Source organism: Aotus nancymaae, unplaced genomic scaffold (assembly GCF_030222135.1).
Source record: "Aotus nancymaae isolate 86718 unplaced genomic scaffold, 86718_ANA_hifiasm-v0.15.2.pri h1tg000067l, whole genome shotgun sequence".
In the NCBI taxonomy this organism is placed as follows: Eukaryota; Metazoa; Chordata; class Mammalia; order Primates; family Aotidae; genus Aotus; species Aotus nancymaae.
Window position 1 is genome coordinate 11021968 of NW_026988482.1, and position 27417 is coordinate 11049384.

The following is a 27417-nucleotide window of genomic DNA, read 5'->3' on the forward strand; positions in this document are numbered from 1 at the left end:
GAGCCCCACTCCCTCCTTTTCTCCCTCTTCCTCCCTACCTCCCTTCCTCTCTCCTATTCATTCTTCCTACCTTTTTGTTGTTGTTAGTGTCTTAACCTGTTTCTTTTCTTCCTTTATATTCCTGGAAATGTTTCAAATTTATTGGCATGGGCAGCTTCTCATAACAGGTTTTTTTTTTTTATCATTTTTCTTGTTATAACTAAAACATGTCAATAGATAGACTCTAACTCTATAGCATAACTAAAACAGTTATGTGACATTCTTTTCCGTGTTGGGGCTAATTAGAATATTAAGTTTACAAAGAATGCAGAAAAAGCAAGCAAGATGAAGCATGTTTCTATCTTAAACAAATGAACTGTAAAGACATAGGAAGTAACATGATGATAAGCTTTTAAGAGGTGTTGCAAGTAGTGGAAAGGGTTTGTTTAAATCTCTCCCCAAGCACCCCCTACCCGTACCCCCAGCTAACACAGATGCTTACGTATTAGTGGGTCACACAGTACCTAATTATCAACCATGGAAATAGATGTCTCAAAATTATTTCAGTTCTTAGGGATTCCCTTAAAAAAGGAGAGGAGAGCAAAAGTTTAAAACTTGGCTTAAAGGTATTAAAGAGCAAATCTGATCTAATTTATTATGTTGCACCTTTCCTTTCTGGCAGTACCTAACAACACCCCAAGGATCTCAGTATTTCAGCATATTGGTTTCCTGTACTTATCTAGAGTAAAGAAACTCAACAGTTTGCCTATAGGATGGTAGAGCCTTGAAAGAAATTTTTCTTATTATTGTTCTGTATTGTTTCTGTATTACTTGAAACCTTGGGGACAGCTACAGTCGAAGGGACCTTAAAGTCCCTTAAACTTCTCAGCATTTGCCAGTTCACTTTCATGGTGCACTACAAAAGCAACTGGTATCCTAAAACAAACAAACAACAACGGACAGTGAATTTAAGGATACCAATGAGCATGGCCTTTGTTTACGTTTTGAAATCCATTTGCTACTCATTTTCCTCATTTTTAAATCCTATTATATTTACACCTGGGCATCCACTTCTCTGAAAAGAATGAAGGATCTAAAATGTCAGAGTAACAATGAGTCTCAACAATTATAGTTGGTATTCTTTCATGAGAGATTTAAAACTCTTTGCTCATCTGACTTAACTCCTTTCGGAAGGACAGCTCAGTAGAATTGCAGTTTAAATATTGCAGTTAGAAGCAGAAAGTGGACCTAGTACTTCCCCGACCTTGGAAGAAAAATAATAAAGCACGTTTTCTATAAAATATTATGGGAACTTCAGACATAGAACGGGGCACCCACTCATATTGATTTAAGTTCTAGTATGGGAACTGGCCTTCTATTTTCATTTCATTCTGCCTCCCCTTTATTTTCTTTGTTTTTTTGATTCACCCAGAATGTATCCTCTTATACAGTAATATTAGCTAGTACCTTAATCAAGTTTGATTTGAAGATTCTTTGTGTTACTTGTCTAGCAATAAAACTGCCTACTGGAAATAACAGCTCAGCTAAATAGTGTGATGCAATGCTAGCTGCTGTTCATCAGGCATTTGCCCTGGACCAAGCACTGTACTGTGAATATCATGTGTCTTTCTCTCAACGCTCAGGACAAGCTTGCAGGGGGCAGTAGTGTTAGTTCTGTCTTTAAGATGAGTCACACAAGGTTTTGCAGCAGAGAGGACTGTCCTCTTTTCCAGCCCTGTACAGGAAAGGAGCAGGGTGCTGCAGCTGAGGGGGTTCTGGAGTCCAATCTGGCTCCACTGCTTAGTAGCTGTGAAAGACTGGCCAACTTATTTAACGTTTTGGAGTTTCAATTTACTTAACTGGCAAATGGAATAACAATATCTACTTCACAGCTTACTGTGATGATCATATAAGACATAAAGAACTTAGCAAAGTGCCTAGACTGTAAATCATATTCAGTGTTAGCTTTCTGTTTATACATCAAGACTTATACATCAAGCGTAAGTCTTAAATTTTACATCTGTCTTATTACCCTTTACCCAGTATTCAGAGTATTTGAGTATATACGGACAGGTGGTAAATGTTGTGTTTCATTGAAAGTGCAGATCCTAACTGTTTTTTTTTTCAAGCAGTAATCCTCAAAAATGTCGATGTCTGCCATAATTCAGTCTATTGATCCAAACCTAAAACTGGAGGCTGTCCAGTTGTTTTAGGAATTGGGTTTATTCTCTTCTTCTCCAAATGCAGGCAGACAGTGTTTAACACTTTGTTTTAAAAATAGATTAGCTGTGTGTGTGTGTGTGTGTGTGTGTGTGTGTGTGTGTGTGTGTTTATGAGAGAGAGAGAGATGGGAGATGGTGCGAACATAGGACTTGGAATGTATTCTTTGTGTGAAATGTTAAAAAACTGTACAGTGTTTTCCAATAACCTTCTTGGGCTTTGAAACTAGAGAGCACTTTGGAATTCATGCTCTGTTATACGTACATCTTAATGCTACATACTGTTGTATGTCAGCTATATATATATATATATATATATATAAAATCTTTTCTAAATAGAGGATAGATACTTGGTCTCCACCTCTTTCCATCCCAGCATGAGGTCTAATGATTTGAACACAGCAAGGACACCATAAATGCACTGGGAGACATCATACAATGTACATATAGTGTGTCTCTATATGTACAGAAAGGGCTCTGAATTTAAAGCTAAAATCTAGATTGAAGACTTCTACCGTTGTGTTATTGTGAGCAAAGTAGTTTACCTACTTATGTCTCTGGGCTGAGAGTGCCTCCAAGAACGAATGGTTTCTGAACGTGTTTCTGTTAGGAATGATGCGACCTTCAGTAGAGACCAGAGATTTAAGAATTCTGTACCACGAGTCATTTATTTATTTTATTTATCTACTTATTTTGAGATGAGTCTCACTCTGTTGCCCAGCCTGGCGTGCAGTGGCACAGTCTCGGCTCACTGCAACCTCCACCTCCTGGGTTCAAGCCATTCTCTTGCCTCAGCCTCCGAGGAACTGGGATTACAGGCATGCACCACCATGCCTGACTAATTTTTTTTGTATTTTTAGTAGAGACGGGGTTTCACTATGCTGATCAGGCTGGTCTCAAACTTCTGACCTTGTGATCTGCCTGCCTCAGCCTCCCAAAATGCTGGGATTACAGGTGTGAGTCACCACACCTGTAATCCCACCACGTGAGTTGTTTGGGAAGAAAATTAAAGAGTATGTGTGGAAGCATAGGCAATAACTTTCACCTCTAGTGTCCAGGTGTTGAAAGAAGTCAGGTACCAGCGAAGGTCTCCTAGTACTTTGGGTGCCATGGGGTGAGGCTTTGTCTTGGACCAGGGGATAAAACATCTCAGGCAGGACCCTGAGCTCTGTATAGGGCTACTGTTTTTGTAGAAGGCTGACTTCCTGATACATCAAGGTAAGAACTGAGGAAGGAGCGGGGACACACAGTTTGGGCCCGGAGGGGAAAGAAATGATAAGTGTAGCAGCTGGGAGTTGTGCAGGCAGTTGGGAGTAGCAAGCCACCCGGAGGGGAGGATATGTTTTCTCTACCTTAAGGGAAAAAGATAGCTGACTTGCAAAGCAGGGCACTGAGACTGACCATGCTGCTACTGCAGTGGAAAGGGGAGCTGGATGGTTGCAATGTATTGTCTTCTGTCTGGAGGGAGGGAGCGAGAGATCGAGAGAGCACATGCGTGTGTGTCCTGTCTGTGCCCATAAAGCTCTCCGATCTGCAACCCTGCCCCCCACTGATAACATCTTAAAGAGAAGAGGTACAGGAATGTCTTACAGTGGAAAGATTACAGGGTTGGAAATTAGAAGCCACAAGTTCTAATTATGTCTTATTGCTAACTTCTGGTGTGATCTTCTCTCTGGGTCTCTCATTTCTTGGGGAGTTAAAACTAGGTATGTCCAGTGGGAGTGAGGAGTAAGAGTTCTCTGCCCACCAGGGTTTCTACTAGAAGAATTTTTACTCTACAGATAATTGTGTGTCTTCCTGCATTGCTGGGGAATGTCCAGGTTTGTTTTATTGAGGGGCAGGGGAACATGTAGCTGTTCAGTAGTCAGGAAAGTTGTTTGCAGGTCTTTAATCAGCACTGAGAAGAAGAAAAACTAATTGCAGTTCAATTCTCAGTTCCACCCTTTACTGGAGTGTGGCTTTAAGCGTTCGAGCTCCTGTTTCTACACCTCTAACATAGCAGAGTCATCTCACCCTGGCCTTTTTCTCATGATAGTTGTGACTTTAGGAACCATGTAAAAGGCAGCTAACCTTACCTGAGTACCTGCTGTATAACAGTCACTCTGACAAATGCCTCCCCGCGTCTGCTCTGTGAAGGAAACTGTGAATGATATTACTGTTCAGGTGGGTTGACAGAGGTGGCCCTAGCAGGAGACACTAAATGAAAGGTCATTGTACCCTCCTGGGGAGATAAAGTTGCAAAATTACCAATCAAGTCTGTCAGATCTTTTTAGACTGGGTTTCCAAATCCATACCCTCAGGCAACTAGAACAAGGCTGGTGAGCTCCACCCCCACCCCTTCCCAAGGTGGGTGCCAACATGCTGCCCTTCAGCAGGGAGGACACAGCTGCCTCCGGGGCCAGTGCCCAGGGCTAGCCACAAAGCTGGCTGTGGCCTCCCCAGGAAGACCTAGGACACGTTACTCTCTGCAGAGGTTTTGCTGCTTTGTGGCACAGTCCAAATGTCGCCCCACTCCCACCACCTGCCAGACCCAGTGGGCTCCTGGCTGGTCTTCACGGTAAGTGAGTAGCAGACAGCCCACCTGCTTGATGTCAACATTTGTGGGCGCGGCCCCGGGAAGAATGTGCCGCTCCCAGCCGCCTTGGCTCAGGTAATTAATCCCCACAACTGACAGGTGGCAACAGGCGGCCCTTTGGCTGGGGCCATCAGGAAAAGTGCTTGGAGGAAGGATTTAAAAAAAAAAAATGATCAAGAGCACAATTCGTACATGTCTGGCAGCTAGACTGCTGTGGCAGGAAGGGAGGCAGGGAGAAGGAAATACCTTGCCAGACGACTTTGGGGCCAATTTTAGGATCTGCTTCTGCCTGATCATTGCGATAGATCCAAAAGAATATGGTGGCCTTGGATTTGTTTGCAAGCTCACTTCGCAGAATTCCCCTTCCTTTGATGTAGATGCAGTCTTAAAATGGAATGCCTCATTCGTGAATTAAAAAATCTGGAGCCCAAGTTGGGGTCCCAGAGGAGAAATGTTTTGCCCAAGATGATGCAGCAAGTCAGTGGGCAGGTAAAGGACTAGAAGCCAAGGTCAGAGCTTGTTGGTTTTGTTTGCACGACTCACTGGGCAATATTTGCTGCCCCATTATACACGTGTGGTTTAGAAGTGGAATGATAAAACTGGGGTCCTAGTCAAAGGAAGGATGATCAATTGCCTCTTGAAAGATATTAGTGTTTTCAATCTAACCACTTAGAGGTGGCTTCTCAAGACAATGCCCCCAGTCCAACCCCAAACCACCTACACTCGTTCACTCCCCCTTTTGTATTTGGTCGTTTGGGACACTGATTATCAGAGTACATTGACCTGATGTTTGTTAGGATGGGCACGTATTTAAAGTTGTTGAAGTGTACACTTTTTTTTTTTTTTTTTGAGAAACGGTCTTGTTTTGTCTCCCAGGCTAGAGTACAGTGGCGCGGTCTTGGGTCACTGCAACCTTCGCCTCCTGGATTCAAGCAATTCTCCTTTCTCAGCCTCCCAAGTAGGATTACAGGCATGTGTCACCAAACCCAGCTAATTTTTGTATTTTTAGTAGAGACAGGGTTTCACCATGTTGGCCAGGCTGGTCTCAAACTCCTGACCTCAGGTGATCTGCCTCAGCCTCCCAAAGTGCTGGGGTTACAGGTGTGAGCCACCGCGCCCGGCCAACACTTTTTAAACGTTAAATCTTTCAAAAATAATATCTTTCTAGATATGAAATTTATAATGCTTTTCAAGTGAGTATTTTTTTTTGTAGAGGGAAAATCCAAAGTATTGTATGTAATTAGCCCGTATAACTTGATGTGATAGTTAATCAGTGTATTTGAAGCAAACCAAACTGAAGCTGTGTCTAGCTCTGAGTCTTTTTACATTTTACTGAATTGGATCTTTAGAATTAATTTTTCAAAGCCTCCTTATCAAAAATTATAGTTGGACCCTCAAATTTTTATTTTCATGTATCTCATTTCTCTTCCCTAAATCTTCCCTCCCACCAAATTAGCTGCCAGAACCGTATCTGGTCCTCTGGTAACACCCCATATGTTTTGTATGATGTTCATTCCTGCCAGTTCTAATTATTGATTTCATCACCCTCTTACCCTTATAAAAGGGCATTTTTAATTTGGTTGTTCCAAGGAATATAGCTTATAAAAAATATTAAATCACTGAATGTTTTAGGATAGTACTAAGACAGACTTTGTACTTGATAATGGTTAAACATAGATTAATGGAATTGTTTGGACAGCTTGACTTTCTTTTCCTCTTGTCAAGTATTTTGGACTATTTGAGATAGTACAGACAACATTTTACCCCTGAGGTTTTTTGAACTCTCTGAAAATAGAAGCCATAAATTAGAAGTGCACCTGGCATTTCCTGTTTGTGACTAGTGGTTATCTTTTAGATAACAGTTAAGTCCTCAATGCCGTTGATAGGTTCTTGGAAGCTGTGACCTTAAAATGATTTGCAGGAGGTCTTCGAGTAATTGTTTCATACAACATCATTTTCTTATAATGGTGATGAGAAAAACAAATTGTTATATGTGTTTTGCTTAAAGTTACAGTTTCCAAAAAGCTATAGAAAATGTTAAATGATGTCTCACTGTATTTGTAATATCTCATTAATTTTCTCTCATTTTTTAAGAAACTAAATTCAGATTCATGCAGAAAGCCAGACATAAAGTGAGACTAATGTTTGTTGCTGAATTTAAGCCTTTCTTAGAGTTTTCTCTCTTTTTAAGACCCAGCCATCTTCAGTATAAGAGCATGCCAAATGTGAATTGATCTGGAATTGTATAATCAGGATGGTTTTGATACCACCCCGTCTAGTTGCCTTCCTTGAAGAGGGATTGAGAAGAGAGGTTGGTTATAAGAATTATTGATTTTTTTTGTTGTTGTTGTTCCACAGGAGTTTATTTCATCCATATTCTCTAGCATTTAAGGGTCAAGATTGAGGGGGCATGTGATTTGAAATTTCCATATAGTATGGCATTTCTTCTGGGAGAGGTTGAGCTAAAGTTCTTGTTTTTTGGTTTTGGTGTAGTAAGCAGGGAGGGTTTTGATTCTACCTTTAGGAAAAGGAGGTGTTGAAACATTATGCAGGTGTGTGCTGATATTACCTGGCATCTCTCCGCATGGTGATACTGAATTACCAGTCTGGCAGCCAAAAGCGTGTAATATAGTATGTCTACTGAGGCAGGTGGTAAAGGTAGGGTCCTAGTCACTGGAATTCTTTTTTTTCCCCTTCTCTTTGCAACATATTATTAGTAAAGGAGCTGCATTTACTTGTTTTCCAAAATCCCTGGAGTTATTTTATTTGAACATGATATTTGGCTTTAAAAAGCAGTTCACCCCTCAGTATTCCGAACTTTCTCCCATCCCTCTCAAAGGAAAACAAAATTTAGGCAAAGTTTTCTTATCCGTTTGACCAGGATATTATGTAGAAAGAAAGAGCTTAGCTCATTTGTTAGTTTTCAGGAACTTCTATTCCATGTCACTGTAGAAATATTTAGTTCATGTACATGATCAAAACTGTCATGTCAGTAAACAAGGAAATTTGGTTGAGGACCAGTACAAAATTAGGATCCTCATTCTTGCCCATGGGCTGTAGGATCCTCATTCTTGCCCATATATATATATGAATGGTCAGAAATGGCCAATAGACTGAGGCTGTGTGTATGTGTGTGTGTGTGTATATATATATACACACATATATACATATATATATATGAAATCAGAAATAGAAATTAAAAAGATTACCAATACTTTGTTTTCCACTTTTTTTTTTTTTTTTTTTTTTTTTTTTTTGAGACAGAGTCTCACTCTGTTCCTGAGGCTGGAGTGCAATGGTGTGATCTTGGCTCACTGCAACCTCTGCCTCCTGGATTCAAGTGATTCTCCTGCTTCAGCCTCCTGAGTAGCTGAGATTACAGGCACACACCACCACGCCTGGCCAATTTTTGTATTTTTAGTAGAGATGGGATTTCACCATGTTGGCCAGGCTGGTCTCAAACTCCTGACCTCATGATCCGCCTACCTCGGCCTCCCAAAGTGCTGGAATTACAGGGGCTGGAAGGCCTGGCTTCCACATTCTTTATTAAAGAGGTGCTTTGTCAATGCAAATCTGGTAACTGGGTTTTCTAAGAGATTTGCACCAGATTATAAAACAATCAAACAGAAGTAACACTATAGGTTATCTGTTTTTCTCCCTCTGAATGCTTAACATAAGATTTAGGGAGAATCATGTAAGTTGCCAGATATTTCTCAATGAGTATCAAAATATTCATGACTTCTTTGGAGAGGTCAATCACTTTCAAAAATTCTTTCAAGTATATTTTTTTCTTTTTTCCCCCTTTATCACAGCATTTTATTTCTGATTTCACTTAGATTTGCATAATTCAAAGAGCCACAATTGCACTCGGGGTGGGTCTTTCTAAATAGGCAACAAGATTAGTACAACCCACTGCTGACTTATTGAGCCCAGGACCTGATGGAGTAGAGCTGGTTCTGAAAGCAATTAGTGGACATTTTCTATTGTTTTTATGTTCAAGCTCTCATTGTGAGACTATGGTTACACTTTAGGGAAAAACATTTCAACTCTTAGACAGACTTCTTAACTAAAAAGGATGTAACCTTATACTCCTATAAGAATTTGATGATGATATTTTTGTTTTTATTAATAAGATGGCCTCTGAGCTTTATACTTGATTGTCTAATCATACATTTTCTAATTATGTGTTTATTAACTCAAATTCACTCTAGCACAAATACACCAGTTCCACTTTGGCCTCATACTATAACTGTTAAAACTGTGTGGTACATGGGGAAGAACACTGGTCTGTATGTCAAGATGGTCCCAGTTACTGAGAAGTTTTTAGCAAATCTTTTCTCCTTTCTGGGGCTTAGATTCCTCATCTGCAAATAAATTGTCTGAATCAAATGATCTCTAAGTTTGAATTTTTCTGATCTAACTTTTTCTTTTCTTCATTTTTTGGGGGGAGGATAGGGTCTCACTCTGTCACCCAGGCTAGAGTGCACTGGTCTGAGGTTGGCTCACTGCAGCCTCAACCTCCTGCACTCAAGCAATCCTCTGCACCTCAGCCTCCCAAGTAACTGGGACCACATGTGCCGCCAAGCCTGGCTTTTTTTTTTTTTTTTTTTAATTTTATATAGGCAAGGTCTCATCGTATTGCCCAAGCTGGTCTCAAATTCTTGGGTTCAAGCAATCCTCCTGCCTAGACCTCTCAAAACACTAGGATTACAGGCTTAGCCACTGAACCTGGCCCCTGATATAACATTCTAAGAAAGTCTTAGCAAAGGTATCTTAAACTAAAAATGCCTTCAAATGGGTTGACTCAATAATAGAAATAACCAAGCCCTTGCTTTAAAATGTCAAGTTGGATTTCTACAGAAATTCTTTAATTAGAATATGATATTGTACTAAAAGCATTACCTTCCTAGAACTAAGGAAACCTGAGTTCACTTCATTGCCCAAATTTAGTTGTGTAATCTTTAGAAATCATTTTATCTGGGATACACTCCTGACCCTCTGTGATATCATAAAATATATATTTCAACTTTGTCCAGCCTTCTTGGCACACAACTCCTAAAATCCTTAGAATTTCCAAAGTGCTGCCTTTTTTTTTTTTTTTTTTTTTTTTTTGGTGGTGGGGATGGAATCTTGCTCTGTCGCCAGGCTGGAGTGCAGTGGCAAGATCTTGGCTCACAGTAACTTCCGCCTCCAGAGTTCTGGCTCACTGTAACCTCTGCCTCCAGAGTTCCAGCAATTCTCCTGCCTCAGCCTCCCGAGTAGCTGGGACTACAGGTGCCCATCACTGGCTAATTATTGTATTTTTAGTAGAGATGCGGTTTCACCATGTTGGCCAGGATGGTCTCGATCTCTTGACGTCGTGATCTGCCCACCTCAGCCTCTCAAAGTGCTGGGATTATAGGGATAAGCCACTGTTCCCAGCTCGGTGCTGCCTTTTTCTTTTTTTTTTTTTTCGGTATGCCAATGCTGGCTGATGGATTCAGGATGAGGGGCTGGTCACTGGAAAGACAAAGACACAATTGGAGGGTCAGCTCCACCCCCCAGCCTCCAGAAAGGAGAGAGGGTCTGAAGGTGAAGCTGTTCACCAGTGGCCAATGGTTTAATCAGTCATGACTAGATAATGAAGCCTTCATAAAACCCCAAGAGGACAGGTTTCAGCAAGCTTCAAGACAGCAAAATGTGAAGATTTTTAGAGGCTGGAGCCCAGGAAAGGAGGGCATGGAAACTGCACCTCTCCTCATACCACACCCTAGATATCTTATCATCTTTATCCTCTGCAACATCCTTTATAATAAACCAGTAAATGTAAGCGTTTCCTTGAGTTCTGTAAGCTGCTCCAACAAGTTAAACTCAAATTGGGGTCATAGGAACCCATATTGGGGTGGTGGGAACCCCAATTTGAAGCTGGTTGGTCAGAAATTCCAGATACCTGGATTTGATAGTGGTTGTGTATAGGGGGCAGTCTTGGGGATTGAGTCCTCAACCTGTGAGATACGACACAGTCTCCAGGTAGATAGTGTCAGAGTTGAATTGGAGAACACCCAGCTCGGTGCCTGCAGTTTGGTGAGTGGTGAAAACTCCCACACATTTGGTCACAGGAGTCTTCTTCTGTGTTGATGATTGTTGCTGTGGTAATGTGAGAGGAGAGAAAAAAAAACAACAACACAGTTTGAGCATTTTCCCAAAACGTCCTCCAAACTAAATAGATCCCCATGATTTCAATGTCAGTACTTCCTTTAGATGAGCTCCCTTAGTGTAAGTGCTGGTTCCCTGATAGCCAGGACAGGGACTGGCATGAAGCAGGTGCTCAATAAATATTAGTTGAATGAATAAGTTTCACCTCTTTAAGTCTCATTTTATATCAGAAAATTAGGAAAAGAAAGTTTGGAGAAGAGATGCTATAATCTCTCTGGGTTCTAACATCGTCTGTATTTTCTGTCTTCTAAAATCATAGGTCTGCAACAAGTTTGCATGTTGGTTCTACTCATATTAAATTTATTTATTAGACATTATAATTTATTTATTAAACATTTTAAGAAATATTTCAAGGCCAGGCATGGTGGCTCATGCCTATAATCCCAGTATTTCGGCAAGCTCAGGTGGACAGATCACACTTGAGGTCAGGAGTTTGTAGCGGGGAATGAAGGAAGACTTCTACAAGCCCAAACTTAGAAGAGGATAACCAGGCATTGCTTGGCTGGGCCTAGTGGCTTACACCTGTAATCCCAGCACTTTGGGAGGTCGAGGTGGGTGGATCACCTGAGGTCAGGAGTTGGAGACCAGCCTGGCCAACATGGTGAAACCCCATCTCTACTAAAAATACAAAAAAATAACTGTGCACTGGGGCAGGCACCTGTAATTCCAGCTACTCAGGAGGCTGAGGCAGGAGAATCTCTTGAACCTGGGAGGCAGAGATTGTAGTGAACCGAGATCATGCCACTGCACTCCAGCCTGGGCGACAGAGTGAGACTCTGTCTCAAAAATAAATAATAAAATAAAATGTGTTAGCTCCCTTTTGGAGCAGAAAGTGGACACATTTATAAGGTAAAGAGGGAAGTGAACAAGGGCAGGGGGTCCCCCTGCTAGCTTGGCGCCTTGTCTACCCAACAGTTGACTTGGCACCCTCTTGGGCAGATATAAGTTGTGAAAGTGGCCAAGCAGGCATACTTAAGATGTGCCCTCCTGATGGATGAAAGTCCAGAGGCAATTTGGAAGGTGGAAGTTCTGAGACCACCCCCTGAAGGTGAAAGATCCATGGCGGGTGTGCTCTGGTCTGCAAATGGACTATCAACTCTCCAGGAGGGATCTGTCTTGGAGCACACAGAACTTACCCTGCAGGGAGTATCTGGTGAGGGGAAGGTGAAGGGTTATATTTGCGTTTCTGAAGGGCTAAGTAGGAAACAGGGAACAGGGGCAAAGGGGACAGGAGAAGAAAAACTAATAAAAAATAATAGTAATTCATTCCCTTTTTCTTAGAAAAAATGGGAGTACTCAGTTAAGACTACATGAGGGCAGAGGGAAGGAACAGAGAAGGCTGAATTTAAATCGGATTTTTTGACTCCTTGTCCAATAAATCAGTGTTGCCCACAATTGTTGGTCTTGGACACAAGTCTGTTTCCTGCTGTCTTAAGATCTGAGAACTGAGCCCTCTCCTCCTTCACAACAAAATTGGCCTATTAATTCCAGTGTTACTTCATGTAATTTTTTTTTATTCATTCAGAACTAAAACTATCCTTTCTCTGTTGTCGACGATTCCATTGACTAAGCCGGGTTTCAATTGTCTGCTGAATATCAGGAGCCCAATGTTAAAATTAACTCATTCATTCTGCTTTGATTTTAGAAAACGGGTAAGCAAATAATTTATTGCTGCTATAACAAATGACTACTCTGTCAGCACTTAGCACTATCTGACAGAGTAGTTACTTGTTTATTCTTGAATTTTAGCATTCTTAGGGCATAGACTTTGTTTTTGTTTAATGCTGAATTTCCAAAACTAAAACAGAGTCTTGGTAATAGTATATGCTCAATAAAAATCAAATTTGTTACCTGGTAGTTAATTTTTCTATCTCTGTAATCCCATGATACTTCGATATAGTTCTTTTTCATCCAGTGCGTTTTAGTTGTTGGTGCTGCCCTCTGCCTCTAGACTGTGAGCAACTGGAGGATAAGGATTGATTTTTTTCTTTCAATTTATTTTATATTTCAAGTACCATCCTAGGCAGTATGGATACATAAAATTCTGCACTCCAGGGTTTTAAAATCTTACTTCTGTCTGTTCTCAGTACAGAATAAGGACCTAGCATTGTACAATATGTGCTCAGTAAGAGTTTGCTATATAAGTATTAAATGTTGTATGAATAAGGAGAGAGCTAGCTCTCATTTGTGGTTTACGACGGCAACTGACTAGCAGCTTTTAGTGTAGTCTCTCCCAAGTTTTTTTAAAAATATTAATATTATAAATTCCATACAAAATTGAACTAAATTGGACATTCAAGCCATTATCAGAATTTTGTAATAATTTTATGTCTTGAAAGCCCGATAGAATACAATTGAAAAATGTCCAAGTGAAATGAAAGCTGCAAACACTAGCTGCTGCTGTATCTTGCTACATTCATGGAAAAGTGAAAAAGCAAAAAAGGGCTTATATTAAAAACAAAACCCTATCTATAGGGGAACCTTATTTTAAATACTCAAGAAAATCATCTTAGGAAATGGAAGACATATTTAGAAGATCAGTGCAAATTAATAAGATAGTAACGCTATGAAGTTGGGAAAATGTAACAAACCTGGAATGGCAGGCGGAGACGAAATCAGGACTAGTGAAAAGGGATGCAGTTCCTGAGGCCGGGCGCGGTGGCTCACGCCTGTAATCCCAGTACTTTGGGAGGCTGAGACAGGCGGATCATGAGGCCAGGAGATCGAGACTATCCTGGCCAACAGGGTGAAACCCTGTCTCTACTAAAAATAAAAAAATTAGCTGTCCGTGGTGGCACACATCTGTAATCCCAGCTACTCGGGAGGCTGAGGCAAGAGAATTGCTTGAACCCGGAAGGCAGAGCTTGCAGTGAGCCGAGATGGCACCACTGCATTCCAGCATGGGCGACAGAGTGAGACTCCATCTCAGAAAAAAAAAAAAAAAGGATGCAGATGAAATAAGGAGGGATATTTGAAATGTAGCAGCAAAAGTAAAAGTATTATTTGTAGCAGAATAGAGCAGAATTAACAGTAAAAAACCATACACATACTGATGGAAAACTTAAGAAGCTTTCCCAACATGCAAACAACAGGAAAAACTGCATAAAATGTATAGTAGATAGAAAGTGGAGATCCTAAAGTAAGACTTACACGTCTCTGGAAATTTATAGGAGCAGAAGGAACAAATATACAATTCAAAAAAATAAGTTTATTGAGTTCAAGCATGAAAGTTAAAGGACCCACCAATTTCCAAGTAACTTGAATTTTAAAAACACATTTAGAGGCATTGCCACTTTATTTTTATTTATTTATTTATTTTACTTATTTTTTTGAGACAGTCACTCTGTTGCCCAGGCTGGAGTGTACTGGTGCAATCTCGGCTCACTGCAACCTCTGCCTCCCGGGTTCAAGCAGTTCTCCTGCCTCAGCCTCCAGAGTAGCTGGGACTACCAGCATCCGCCACCACGCCCAGCTAATTTTTGTATTTTTAGTAGAGACGGGGTTTCACTATTGGCCAGACTGGTCTCAAACTCCTGACCTTGTGATCTGCCCGCCTTGGCCTCCAAAAGTACTGGGTTTATAGGTGTGAGCCACCGCATCCGGCCAGCCACTTAATTTTTAAAGAAAACAAAGAAAGAAACAAAATCCCACAAGACAGTAGGAGAAATAAGCAGCTTACTTAATTTAAAGAAATAAAATTCAGATTGGCCTTGGACTTTTCTACAACACTAAAATGTGCATTGACTCAATTACTTTATTTGAAGAGATCTATCTAAAACCAACTTATATACTAAACTATGTTATATGGCGTTTTTAACTGGAGTAAAATTTATACTATAAATATATTAAATTATACTAAAAAGGTATGATTAAACAAATAATGGTATATCCCTTTTAAATACTGCAACAGCAACCGCTTAAGATCATGTTTTTAAATTAAAACATGCTCATGATATATTAAATTATAAAAAGAATACCATTCTTTGTATAATATGCCCCTAGTTTGTATAAGGATGTACATGTGTTTGTGTGTGTGTATGCACATAAAACAGTCCATAATATTAATGATGGTATGTATCACTTGAGTAAGCAAGAAATCATTTTTTTCCAGAATTCTGTGTGCACATGGTTTGACAATGATGAAACATCAATATAAGGCAGATTGTAGGAAAGGAGGAGTTGGGAAGAAGTTGATGAAAAATTTAAATTTTCTGTAACTGCTTCTCGTAGTGACAATGCTACGGGGCAAGATGCTTTATACCTTCACATAGAAGGTTTGAAATCTTTGCCATCCACCCAAAGAGCTGCCAGAAATTTAATACAATGGACTGGCATCTTCAAAATAGTTCTTAGCTATAGAAGATATTTTTTAAGTAGGATAAACGTACATAGAGAAATATAGGTAACCATGGGGAAAGCAATTTAAAAATCTGTTTAGAATGGTAAAGAAATGTATAAAGGAGAAAATAAGTTTAAGCTGAAATGGAACCTGTGAAACAAGCAGAAGAGCTAGAGAATTATTCTTCTTAGGAATGTAAGTGTTGTCCTTTGATATATTGGTTCTGAGGACTGATAAAATATTTTAAATAAATGCTTCACATATTACCCAGTATTAAGAATTAGATATATCAAAATTTTGTGGATATAGCTAGAAGTACTTAGAAGAAACTTGGTAGAATTAAATGCTTATATTAGAAAAAAAACATGAAATTATTTAAAAAATGATATGTGATTCTAGTTCAAAAAAAAATAGCAAACTCAACCCTGGTTTAATTCTTGCAGTCACATAAAAATAAAAATTAAAAGGCATGCAGGTTTGAAAAGAAGTACAACTGTCTCTGTTCACAGTTGATGTGATCATCATGTGGAAGATCATAAGGAACACATCTACAAAGCACTACAAGAACTAATAAGTTTAGCAAGGTCACCGGATACGTGGTCAATATACACAAGTTAGTGATGTATGAAAACATAACCTAGTATAAAACATATTAGAAACAAAAAGAAATTTTAATGTTTAAAAGTAGCATTTATGACAGTTATTTAAAGATAAAATACTGAAGGATAAATCTAACAAAATATGTACAGTATTTATACACTGAAAACTATAAGACATTTCTGAGTAAAATTAAAGATACTCTGTTTAAATAGAGAGAGATCATTCAAAAGACACCACATTGCTAAAGTATCAGTTCTCCCCTAAAAGACCTTACATATTTAACACAATTTCATGCAAAATCTTACCAGGCATTTTTAGAGAAATAGCAAACTGTATGTAAATTTTGTGTGGAAAAATCGAAGGATCTAAAATAGCCAAAGCAATTTTTAAAAAGAACAAAATTGAAAGACTCAGAGTACCTGATTTCAAGACTTACTATAAAGCAGATTAACTCAGACAATTTGAGATTGACATATGGATAGACAAATAGATCAACAGGAAAGAAGAAAGTATCCAGATATAGACCTGGACACATATGACTAATTGATTTTCAGAAAAGAGTCTAAGGCAGTTCAACAAGGGAAAATATGCAGGTGATCTTTTCAACAAATGGTGCTAGAACAATTGTATATCTGTTTAAAAAGAATAATCTTAACCCCTAACTTACACCATATACAACAATTGACTGAATATAGATATAGTTCTAAATGTAAGAGCTAAGACTATGAATAAATCTACTTGAAGGAAATACAGAAAATCCTCCTAAAGTTAGATTAGGCCAAGATTTCTTAGGACATAAAAAGCAAGAGATTTAAAGGGAAAATATTGATAATTCCTCAAAATTAACTATTTTGGGAAAGCAGGAAGAAACCCAAGCTACAGGCTGGGAGAAAATGTACTTTTAAATGTATATCTGATAAAAGACACTTGTAGCCAAAATAAATAAGGGACTCCTAAAACTCAAGAACAAAAGCAACCCAATTAACAAATTACCCCAAATCACCAAAATAACCCAATTAAAAAATGGGCAAAAGACCCAAATGGATATTTCTCAAAATAAGATATATAAATGGACAGTAGGTATATGAAAAATACCCTATATCACTAGTCATCAGGGAAATGCAAATCAAACTACAATAAAATACTACTTCAGTTAGCATGGTTATTAACAAAAAGACAAGATAACTGTTGGTGAGGATGTAGAGAGAAGAGAACCTTTACATACGTTCAGGGTGAATGTAAATTAGTGCAGCCATTATGGAAAACAGTATAGAAGTTCCTTGAAAAATTCAAAATATAACTACCATATGATCCAGCAATCTCATTACTAGGTATATATCCAAATACAAAGGGAATAAAATCAGTGTATCAAAGGGGTATCTTCATGCCTGTATTTATTACAGGTCTATTTGCAATAGCCAAGATATGGAATCAGTCAGTTTCCATCGAAGGATAAATGGATAAGAAAATGTTGTGTATATGCACAAAAGGATAGTATTCAGTCATAATAACAGAACGAAATCCTGAGGCCGGGCAGTGGCTCATGCCTGTAATCCCAGTACTTCTGGAGGCTGAGGCGGGAGGATCACTTAAACCTAAGAGTTTGAGACCAGCTTGGGCAACATAGTGAGACTCCATCTCTACAAAAACCATACACCAAAATTAGTAGGGCATAGTGGTGTGCACCTGTAGCCCTAGCTACTCAGGAGGCTGAAATGGGTCGAGGCTACAGTGAGCCGGATGGTGCCGCCATACTCCAATCTGGGTGACAGAGCAAGAACCTGTCTCATGAAATAAAAAAAGAAATACTGATTCTGTCATTTGCAACAATATGGATAAATTTGAGGACATCATGTTAAGTGAAATAAGCTAGGCAGAGAAAGACTTAAACCACATGATCTCACTCAAATGGAATCTAAAACTGTTGCTCTTGTAGAAGTTGAGGGTAGAATAGGGGTTACCAGAGGCTGAGAAGGGGAGTCAGGGTGAGGGGAGTGAGGAAAGATGGGTCAATGAATACAATATTACAGTTAGACAGAAGGAATAAGTTCTGTTCTATCGCATAGCAGGTTACTATAGTTAACAGTAACGTATTATATGTTTCAAAATAGCTAGAAGAGAGGATTTTGAATGTTCTTACTACAAAGAAATGACAAATGTTTAATGATGGATATACTATATATCCTAATTTGATCATTATACAATATAGACATGTATCAAAACATCACATTTTACCCATAAATATGTGCAATTATTATGTGTTAATGATAAATAAAATAAAACCTAAAAAGGGAAATTTCTATATTACAATGGGGAAAACACAGTCCATATTATAATTTTTTTAACTTACAAGCTACAAAATATTTAAACAAACTTCAAAAAATATGAAGTAATTATATAGAATTATGTAACATATATTTTTTGTTATATGTAAATATGAATCAAATAAGTACATGACAAGATATTCAACATTGTTAATCATCAGAGAAATGTTAATTTAAACCACAGTGAGATCTACTGCATACATACCAGAATGACATTAATTGGAAAAAACCACTGACAATACCAAATGTTGACAAGGATAGGAAGTCCTCGTCTATTGCAAGTGGCAATGTTAAATGGCACAACCTCTTTGTAAAACTATATGGCAGTTTCTTAGTAAGCATACACTTACCCGCAATCATATTCCTAGGTATTTAAGAAAAAGGGAACTGTACATCCTCACAAAAATTTGTACATGAATGTTCCTAATGGTTTTATATACAATAGAAAAAAATGGAAATAATTGGTGAGTTGATAATGAAATCTATTTAAAAATACAATGGAATGCTGATACATGCAAAAACCATAAATATCAAAAGCATTATCATATAAGATTATACACTATATTTTTTCATTTATATAAAATTCTGGAAAGGTAAAATTAGTGAAAAGTAACTGGTACATGATTGCTTAGGGCCAGGAGCTGGGGAGGGGCTTAACTGCAAAGAAGCAAAAGATGATTGGAATGGGGATGGAAATATTCTATATCTTGTTGTAGTAGTTACACAATGGTGTTCCTTTGTCAAGCCATCAGCTTTTGCACTTAAAAATTGGTATACTTTGCAGAAAAGTATACCACCACATGAAACAAAACAAAACTCCCATCCAAGAAGAATAAAGTCAGCCTCAGAATAAAAAGAATCTCAGGTCAATGTTGAGGAGCCATTTAGAGGTGAATTTCTAAAATTTCACAGAGGAAGAAAGATAGTAAAATAGGCTATGTGTGTTCAAATTTACAATTTCTGCTGACTTGAATCATCAGGGTATTTTAAAATCTTGGTAAAAAGATGATAGCACTATTTCTTAAGGGATAGAGAAGTGGGCAAGTCTAAGGAATTGTTAATACACATAGACCAGGGAGACTGAACTTAGCACTGAGGGAAAAAAAATAAATGTCATCATGGAACAGATTTGCAAACAAGTAAACAGAGTAGCAGGGACTTGGCTTTGCAAAAAGAAGTAAAGCAATTGTGCCAGACCACTTCAGCGCCACTAGTTGCTGAATGGCAGGACTGGTAGTTGAACCAAAAGCAGTAAACATAATTCATCTTGGCTGTGGTCAGATATTTTGATTTAGTCAAATATGAAACTCTCACCACTACAATTGGAAAATATGGTTTGCAGTACCAGATGCAGTACTAGCTGAAAAGTGGTATCTAAATTGTCCTGGCATGATGTGGAGAACAGAGGAAAAAGAGAAGTGTACCATACTGGGAATATCACCTTTTTTGTTGTTGTTGCTTTTAATGTTTTTAGGTTTCAGATTCAGTTGATACATGTGTAGTATTGTTACATGAATATATTGTATAGTGAGGTTTGGGCTTCTACTGTGCCTGTCACCCAAATAGTGAATATTGTACCAAATGGGTATGTTTTAACCCTCATCCCCTCCTACGTTCCTCATTTTTGGAGTCTGCAGCATCCATTATTTCCATCTTTATGTCCATGTGTATCTTTTTTGGTTATTTTTGTATTTTTATTAGAGACTAGAGTTCTCCATGTTGGCCAGGCATGTCGTGAGCTCCTGCCTGACCTCAAGTGATCTGCCTGCCTCGGCCTCCCGAAGTACTGGGATTACAGATGTGAGCTTCTGTGCCTGACCACATGTGTATTCGATACTTACCTCCCATATTTAAGGACACAAGAGATTTGATTTTCTTTTTCTGAGTTGTTTCACCTAGGATAATGGCATTCAACTCAATCCATGTTGCTGAAAAGGACATGATTTCAGGGAATAACATTTTGAATATTGGGTGATGATCATAGGGTGTGTTTGAAGCATTAAAAAGTTCGTATGAGTTGAACATGGGGTGAGAAATGTGTGTGGGTGGGGGTGGAAGGGTAGGGGAAATTAGAGATAGATAAGACCGTAATACAGAGAACCTCATAAAGTCCTTAAAAAACCATGTTAAAGAGTAGGACTTTATCCCTGAATTCCCAGATCCAGCTGGTAGGAGTGTCCAGATTGTTTTCCACCTAGCCCAAAGTCTTTTCAACTCTTGTCACTTGCTGCCTCTCCTACAATCAAATGAGCAAACAATATACTGAGAAATTAATGAAACTGTGTTACGTAGACCACTTTTGAGCTCCATCATAAGTTTTGGAGAAGAGTATAAACATTGTAAGTTGATTCAGTAAAGAACCACAATGTTGGAAACTAGAAAAAGGTAAAAATTTGCATGACCTAGTTAGCAGAATAGAAAGATAAGAAATTGTCATGACGAAAAAAAAAGAGAGAAATTGTCATGAAGGGCTAGGATAGACTGACATACCAGTAACTAAGCAAGTTCTCGGGAAAGTCCTTTCTGTACATTTATTTCCTTGTTTATAAAATAGGGATAATAATTCAAGTCAATTATCTGTTATCTGCAATTCTGAAATTCCAAGAACTCTGGAAATCAGAAGTTGATTCAGTTTTATTTTGATCTCCTAAGTTTGTGGTACACTCATTTGGTGGTGTAACCCAGGCTTCATAGTCATTTATGAGTTAGTGTGAATATGTATGAATTCTGCAGAAATAATGTTTGATCTTGGGGTTCTACCCTAACTCCTGCTGGATACATTTATATGTTATACAAACTTTACTCTTTTTCTGAAATCTAAACAATTCTGGATTCTGAAACATCTAACCCCAGAGGTTTTAGATAAGAGATAGTATGTTTGTAATACCTTCCTCTTAGGGTTGTATGAGAATAAAATTTCTTAAAACAGAACTCAGTAAATGATGAAGATATTATTATTTATCATTAATTAAGCTTAAAAATTAGATTCCCACCCCCATCCCTGAGAATGAACAAGAATTAGCACGCGATGATCCTTAATCTTATTCTTAATGCTTTCTGCTTGATTTATAGTATATCAGTTATTAAAATGGAATGTTTTTCTTCAGAAGCTGTTCCAATATGAACATTCAACCTTCATTTCTGCAATCTTTACATACTTGGAAGATACCTTATTTGTCTTCAGGTATTAGTTGACAGACTTATTTTTCAGTCACCTTTCCTAAGGGTCATCTTATGAAATTCATGGTTAGATTATGCATTATATACCTCCTAACGAACATACAAATAGATATGCTTATTTTCTTCAAGTTCTCAATAAAAGTGAGTTCTTAATATGTCATAAAGCGATTTCTGTGTAAGTCGTTAGTTAAAAGCACAAGAGCAAAAATACCCATCTAGATTTCATTCAGTGTTTCCCAAGTAGAATTTTATTTTTGTGGTTGAATTTTGGCATGTTTCCTGTTTCTTCAAGCTATGTAAATCCCTTTCAGTGTGTTTAATCCATGGCCTGCGGGCATGGAGGGCTGATTTTGCAATACTTTTGTAGCATTGGGAAACGTTTAACTAAAAATTTCATATGCTGGAATACTTGGAAGAAAAGCAAAGGTCATTTAAATAAATACTATATTTTCAAATGAATAAATAAAGCAACATTTTAAATGTGTGAGTTTTGGTAAGATACTTGCCGTTAGAGAGCATTAGGGTGGCACATATCACCAATGAATCCGATTGCCACTCTTGCTCTGCTCCCCCCGTCTTTCCTCTGGGAGGATGTTGGGGCCAACTTATAATTGCAACCTGTGTGTGTGTTTATCCTTTGTTTGGATACATGTTACTAGGTGCCCCACTCTTGGCCAGCAATTCCAGTGCCTGGGTGGTTTGCCTGAGCAAAGTGCCTTAGTGGGTAGGAATGAAGTGATAGGGCATTGACCTAGAGAACGGGGGCGATAAGGTTTACTGTATTGTAAGGGTTAGAATGAAGGTTCTCTTCTGCTTCAGAAGTGGAGGGGGAAGAAACACAGGATAGGATCTCCATTTGGTTCTAGGTCTCAGGCTTTCTTCACCCTGTTTTTGCCAACTGGACAACCAACTAATCATCACTGAACTTCCTCTCCCTGGAGAAGGAAAAGTTTCACTCACTTGATGTCCTGGACTACTGGTGTCTTTATTCCCCAGTGCTTCCTTCTTTTTAATTTTGTTGCTTTTTTTTTTTTTTTTTTTTTTTTTAAATAAGAGGGTGTAAGGAGACTGACTACATGACCCCTGTCAGCTCTTGCATTCTCCTGTGCTGTGACATTAAAAGAAAAGTGCAATCGTTCAGGGGAGTTTTTGTTTTGCAGTTTTCAAGAGGGCTGACCTCCAGCGAAATCTCTTCACTCTCTAACAGATGTTCCATCTTTAAAAAATTCCCATGAACCCTAATTCCTATGAGTCTCTCTAAAGTATATTAAAGACTGGATTAATTATAATCTAGACAGAAATCTCTCTTAATGGTTTGTTGTTTAATATCACTCAGCACAGGACAGTACTCTTCTCTCAGTTAGTTTCTGGTAATCTATGAAGCTACTCATGGTATTACTCATTTAAACCTCTCTGAGCCTCAGCTTCTTCATCCTAAAGGAAAATAACAGGAAATAATGGCATAAGTGAGTTTTGATAAACATAAAACCTTTTGTAAACATAGGGTTTTATTAAGGATAGCAAAAATTATTAATTTCATTAATGAATATAACTTCCTCTAATAAGATTGACATATATCAATCACATCTATAGTAGTCAGTAGTAAACATGAGGCATGCAGCTATGAAAAGTGGACAGATTATCATTGTTCTGATTTGGAATGTAATAATATCTCCTGTTGGTCCTCTCCTTCCTTTCTCTACCGGCCCCAACTCTAAGCAGTATTCCACTGAACTGAAGAAACTGTACTGCCAAATTGCAAAGACATGCCCCATCCAGATCAAGGTGATGACCCCACCTCCTCAGGGAGCTGTCATCCGCGCCATGCCCGTCTACAAAAAAGCTGAGCATGTCACTGAGGTGGTAAAGCGGTGCCCCAACCATGAGCTGAGCCGTGAATTCAATGAGGGTAAGCAGAATTTGAATCTCTAACTGTTCAAGTAACCTCCTTGAAGGTCAAGATTCTGTGGGTATTTTTGTTTGAGACTTACATACCTACCTGGTTCAGACTTCTGCACTCTGACGGCATGTCAGTCTGCCTTTTTTTATCCTTTTAGCTAGCAGAGTATCTAAGAATAATGATGAATAAATTCGTGGCTTTCATAGTGGTTGAATTATTTAATTTAATATTAGTAATTACTGGATGACCTGGGCTACTAGTCCGTTACTCCCTAATGCTTCCTTCTTTTTATTCTTCTTGCCTTTTTTTTTTTTTTTTTTTTTTTTTTTTTAAGTAAGAGGGTGTAAGGAGACTGACTACATAGTAGCTATTCTGCTTGGCCCAGGCTATAGAATGTTCAGATTTAGTGTTTTCCTGGAAAGATTCTCAAGTCTACACCAGTTGAGAGCTGGAAGGGTAAAAGAAAGGAGCACCAAAGGACAGAAACAATGAAAGAAAAAAAAACAGGAGAAAAAAGGGAGAAAGAAGAAAAAGAAGATAAGAAGGCAAGTAATGGGTAAGAGGAATAAATAGAAGGTCTAGAGCATACTGGAGGCAGTCATATGAAGGACTGGGAGTCGGGGGATGAGGTATCTTGAAGGCCACCTTTAGGCTCTATAACCATGAATAAGTCATATCTCATCTTCTGAGTCTCAGATCCTACAACAATTTAGCAGAAAAGGTCAGTATTTCCAAGAGTTCCCTTAGATCTGATATTGTAGTTCCATGAAGGGAGGCTAAATAGAGTGTTAAAAAGTGGAAAATAATAAAGCATATGGAATCCTCAAAGAGTATTGAGGGTGCCGAAGATGTTGGGGGTTAGGATACTTTATGGAAAAAATATTAAAATATAAGGATTGGTAATATAGAGAATATAACAGATTGTAGAGAAAATAATGGAAGAAGAAAGAGAATGGATTGGAATTTAAAAGGAGAAAATAAAGTCAAAATACTCCTTAACACAACTGTGTTTTACACTTTAGTTTTGAGTCCTTGCCTGCATGGCCACATTATCCATACCTTTGTGTCTTGCTCTTCACTTAACTATCTGCCGTAAAGAATACTGCCTTATAGATGGACTTCATTGTTAGCTTACATCACTTGGTATGCCATCAAGATGACATACTATTTTTAAGTGTTTTCTCACTTTTAAAAAATAATAATTGCTTTTAGTTTTAACCATAATAGATGATGCAGAAGAGAACATTTTGATACACTTAGCTTTTTACCTTTACTGAATGGTTTTTGTAGACTGGGACTATATGACCTAAGAACTGTTAAGAACAGCTTTACAGGTCCCAGTTCTTGGAGCATCTTCTTCCTTCTGGAGCTCTGCTAAATATCACAATTTTACGAAACTTTATCTAGTTTCTTTTTTAAAATTACATCCCTTTTCTCATACCCAACTTGGGACTCCTTCAGCACACAAAAGGCAGAACGTTTCTTATCTTTATAATCAACACAAGGTCTAAAAGTTGAGAAGGAGGAAAGAAGAAAAAGTGAAAGTCACATCCTTGCTCTCTTCTGCTTCTCAGTATATTTGCTGGTCAGACTTTTGGGCAGCATTTTCTCAGTGAAACTGATTTTTTTAAAATTAATTTGCTTCTTTCCCTTTCATTTTCCAGGAAGCTGGCAAAATTTCCTCCACGGATGAGATCACAGATATAGTTATAGAGTCCTATAAAAGCTTGAATCATTAACCTTAAACTCCAAATTATAGGACTGTTCCTTAAATATAGATGAGGATTCCAGCCCTTTCTGTTGCTATAAAGGTTAAGACATCTTTGTGTATTTGATATCTGGCTACGAGATCTGCTCCTTTCTTCAAGGATGCATGTTTTCTTTATTACAGAGATCATTTCTTTTGCCACCAACATCCTGTTCATGCAATTTCATTTTGTTTTCTTTATTTTAGGGTAAGGAACTAACTCTTTTATTGTTTTCTGCTCTTCAGGACAGATTGCCCCTCCTAGTCATTTGATTCGAGTAGAGGGAAACAGCCATGCCCAGTATGTAGAAGACCCCATCACAGGAAGACAGAGTGTGCTGGTACCTTATGAGCCACCCCAGGTAAAAAACCAAACCAAACCAAAGAACAGCACTCTATGGAGTGAGCAGACTTGAGAGAACACGTGTTTCAGCAACAGGGATGTTTCTAGCATCTATCACTGTCTTAGTCCTTGTCATCAAATATGTAACATTTTTGTATTTTTTTCCTACCTATTCTTCACATGCTTTCCCTTCAGGTGGCCTAAATATGCACTGAATTTACTTGGTAACATGGCTCTGTGCCTGTACCTGTATTCTCATTTAAGGGCCAATAACAATTGAACTGGCAATTGGGTTTATACATGGCACTGTTGTATCCAATTGGCAATTGGACTGGTAGTGGATGTACAATAGTAGTGGATGCAAGTGTTACCAGAAGTGGGAGAGCCTAAGAGGGATTTCTTAGCTGAAGTTTGAATGAACAGATGATAGATTTGTAAATTTGTTGTGTGAGGCCAGTACATTGGAGTAACAGAACCCAAGTTCTTTGGTTCGCTGGCCTGCTGTGTGGACCTTTGGCATGCAACCCTCCTTCTCTAGGCTTCAGTTGCATTGCCCATAAGTATGTACTTTGGACTAGATTATTTTTAATTCTGAGAACCTTTTGAGCTCTAAGATGTTATTAATGGAAGTGTATATTCAAATCTATATTGTACTTTTTTATCCACATAGGTAAAATACTCTTGGAGTATTGCTACTATTTTAGCAATTATTTCCAGCTTTCACTTTTCAGTGATATTCATGAAGGTGGTACAGCCTATTTGAATTACATGATGTGGATCAACTTACAAACGAACAGAATTAAAGATCACAAAATCTGTTAAAGCCTGTCTCACCTCATGTAGTTAGTGTTCAGTGTTGGAAACACTAGCTTTAAGCTTCCCTGGAGGCAAGATGAAGAAAAATCTACAACAGGGTTCAGAGTTTGCCCTTTTAGGTGGAAGTGTATCATTTTATCAGAAGTGGAATTGCTTAAATAGAGGGAAGAACTGAGAAGGAACAAGATGAGTTCAAACCATCGTTGACACAGATTATTTTCCCCTTGTTTTCAGGTTGGCACTGAATTCACGACAGTCTTGTACAATTTCATGTGTAACAGCAGCTGTGTTGGAGGGATGAACCGCCGTCCAATTTTAATCATTGTTACTCTGGAAACCAGAGAGTAAGTGGCATATGTAGAGTTGTCGTTCTACAAAAAATCATGAGCAGAGGGCAAAGTGAAATTGTGGCTGCTTTATCGGTAACTTTGCATGCACAGCGGAGAGCTACTCTTGATTTTTGTCCTTGGTGCTTTAAATCCTTGCTGTAGTTACATAAAAGATCTAAGAAACTGGACACAAAAGAGGGTGGGTAAAGTTAGAAGGAAAAAAAAAAAAAAGCTAGGAAGGTGTGCAAGTCACTTCATACCTGAATTCTTGACATTTGACTGAAATTGTTTCTGATTAGACAGTGGTCCTCAAGGCATTTGACAGTTTCTTTAAGCCTGCGCTGCCTTAGGGGATTTTATCCTAAGACATCTACTGGCTTAACTCAGGTTTCCTTCAAAATATGTAGCTAAATACAACTGTTCAGAGAATAGCTTGGAGGTTCTTTGGAGAACAAATGGAATGTTATTTACTAATATTGCTTGTGGGATGTGAGCACTTTTGCGTTCTGCCAAATGCTTTTGGGTCCATTCTCAAAGCCGCCATGGCTAAGCTGGTAGTACGTTGGTGACGGCCCACGTGGGAAATGGAAGTGGGAGATCTCCAGGGGACTCTCAAATGCTTTGAATTTAACTCTTTCTTCCCCTTTATTCTAATTCCTAGTGGGCAAGTCCTGGGCCGACGCTGCTTTGAGGCCCGGATCTGTGCTTGCCCAGGAAGAGACAGGAAGGCAGATGAAGATAGCATCAGAAAACAGCAAGTTTCGGACAGTACAAAGAACGGTGATGGTACGAAGCGCCGTAAGTAGATGTAGTAGCCACATGGGGTAGGGTTGAGTCTTCTCCAGATGTTGGAGAATGGGGTGATTTGGAG

The 27417-nt window shown here is 38.6% G+C and overlaps 1 protein-coding gene across 6 annotated transcripts in view; it reads left to right on the forward strand.

Moving 5' to 3' along the window:
* TP63 (tumor protein p63) overlaps positions 1-27417 on the forward strand; it is a 266768-nt gene that overhangs the window by 211132 nt on the left and 28219 nt on the right. For 5 of the 6 annotated variants that reach the window (XM_021671372.2, XM_021671374.2, XM_064366919.1 and 2 more), the window contains 4 exons: positions 23134-23320; positions 25305-25420; positions 26452-26561; positions 27208-27344. In XM_021671372.2, coding sequence (XP_021527047.2) covers positions 23134-23320; positions 25305-25420; positions 26452-26561; positions 27208-27344 — 550 coding nt within the window. The remainder of the gene's footprint in view (positions 1-23133; positions 23321-25304; positions 25421-26451; positions 26562-27207; positions 27345-27417) is intronic. The other variant, XM_021671373.2, reaches the window with a different exon arrangement.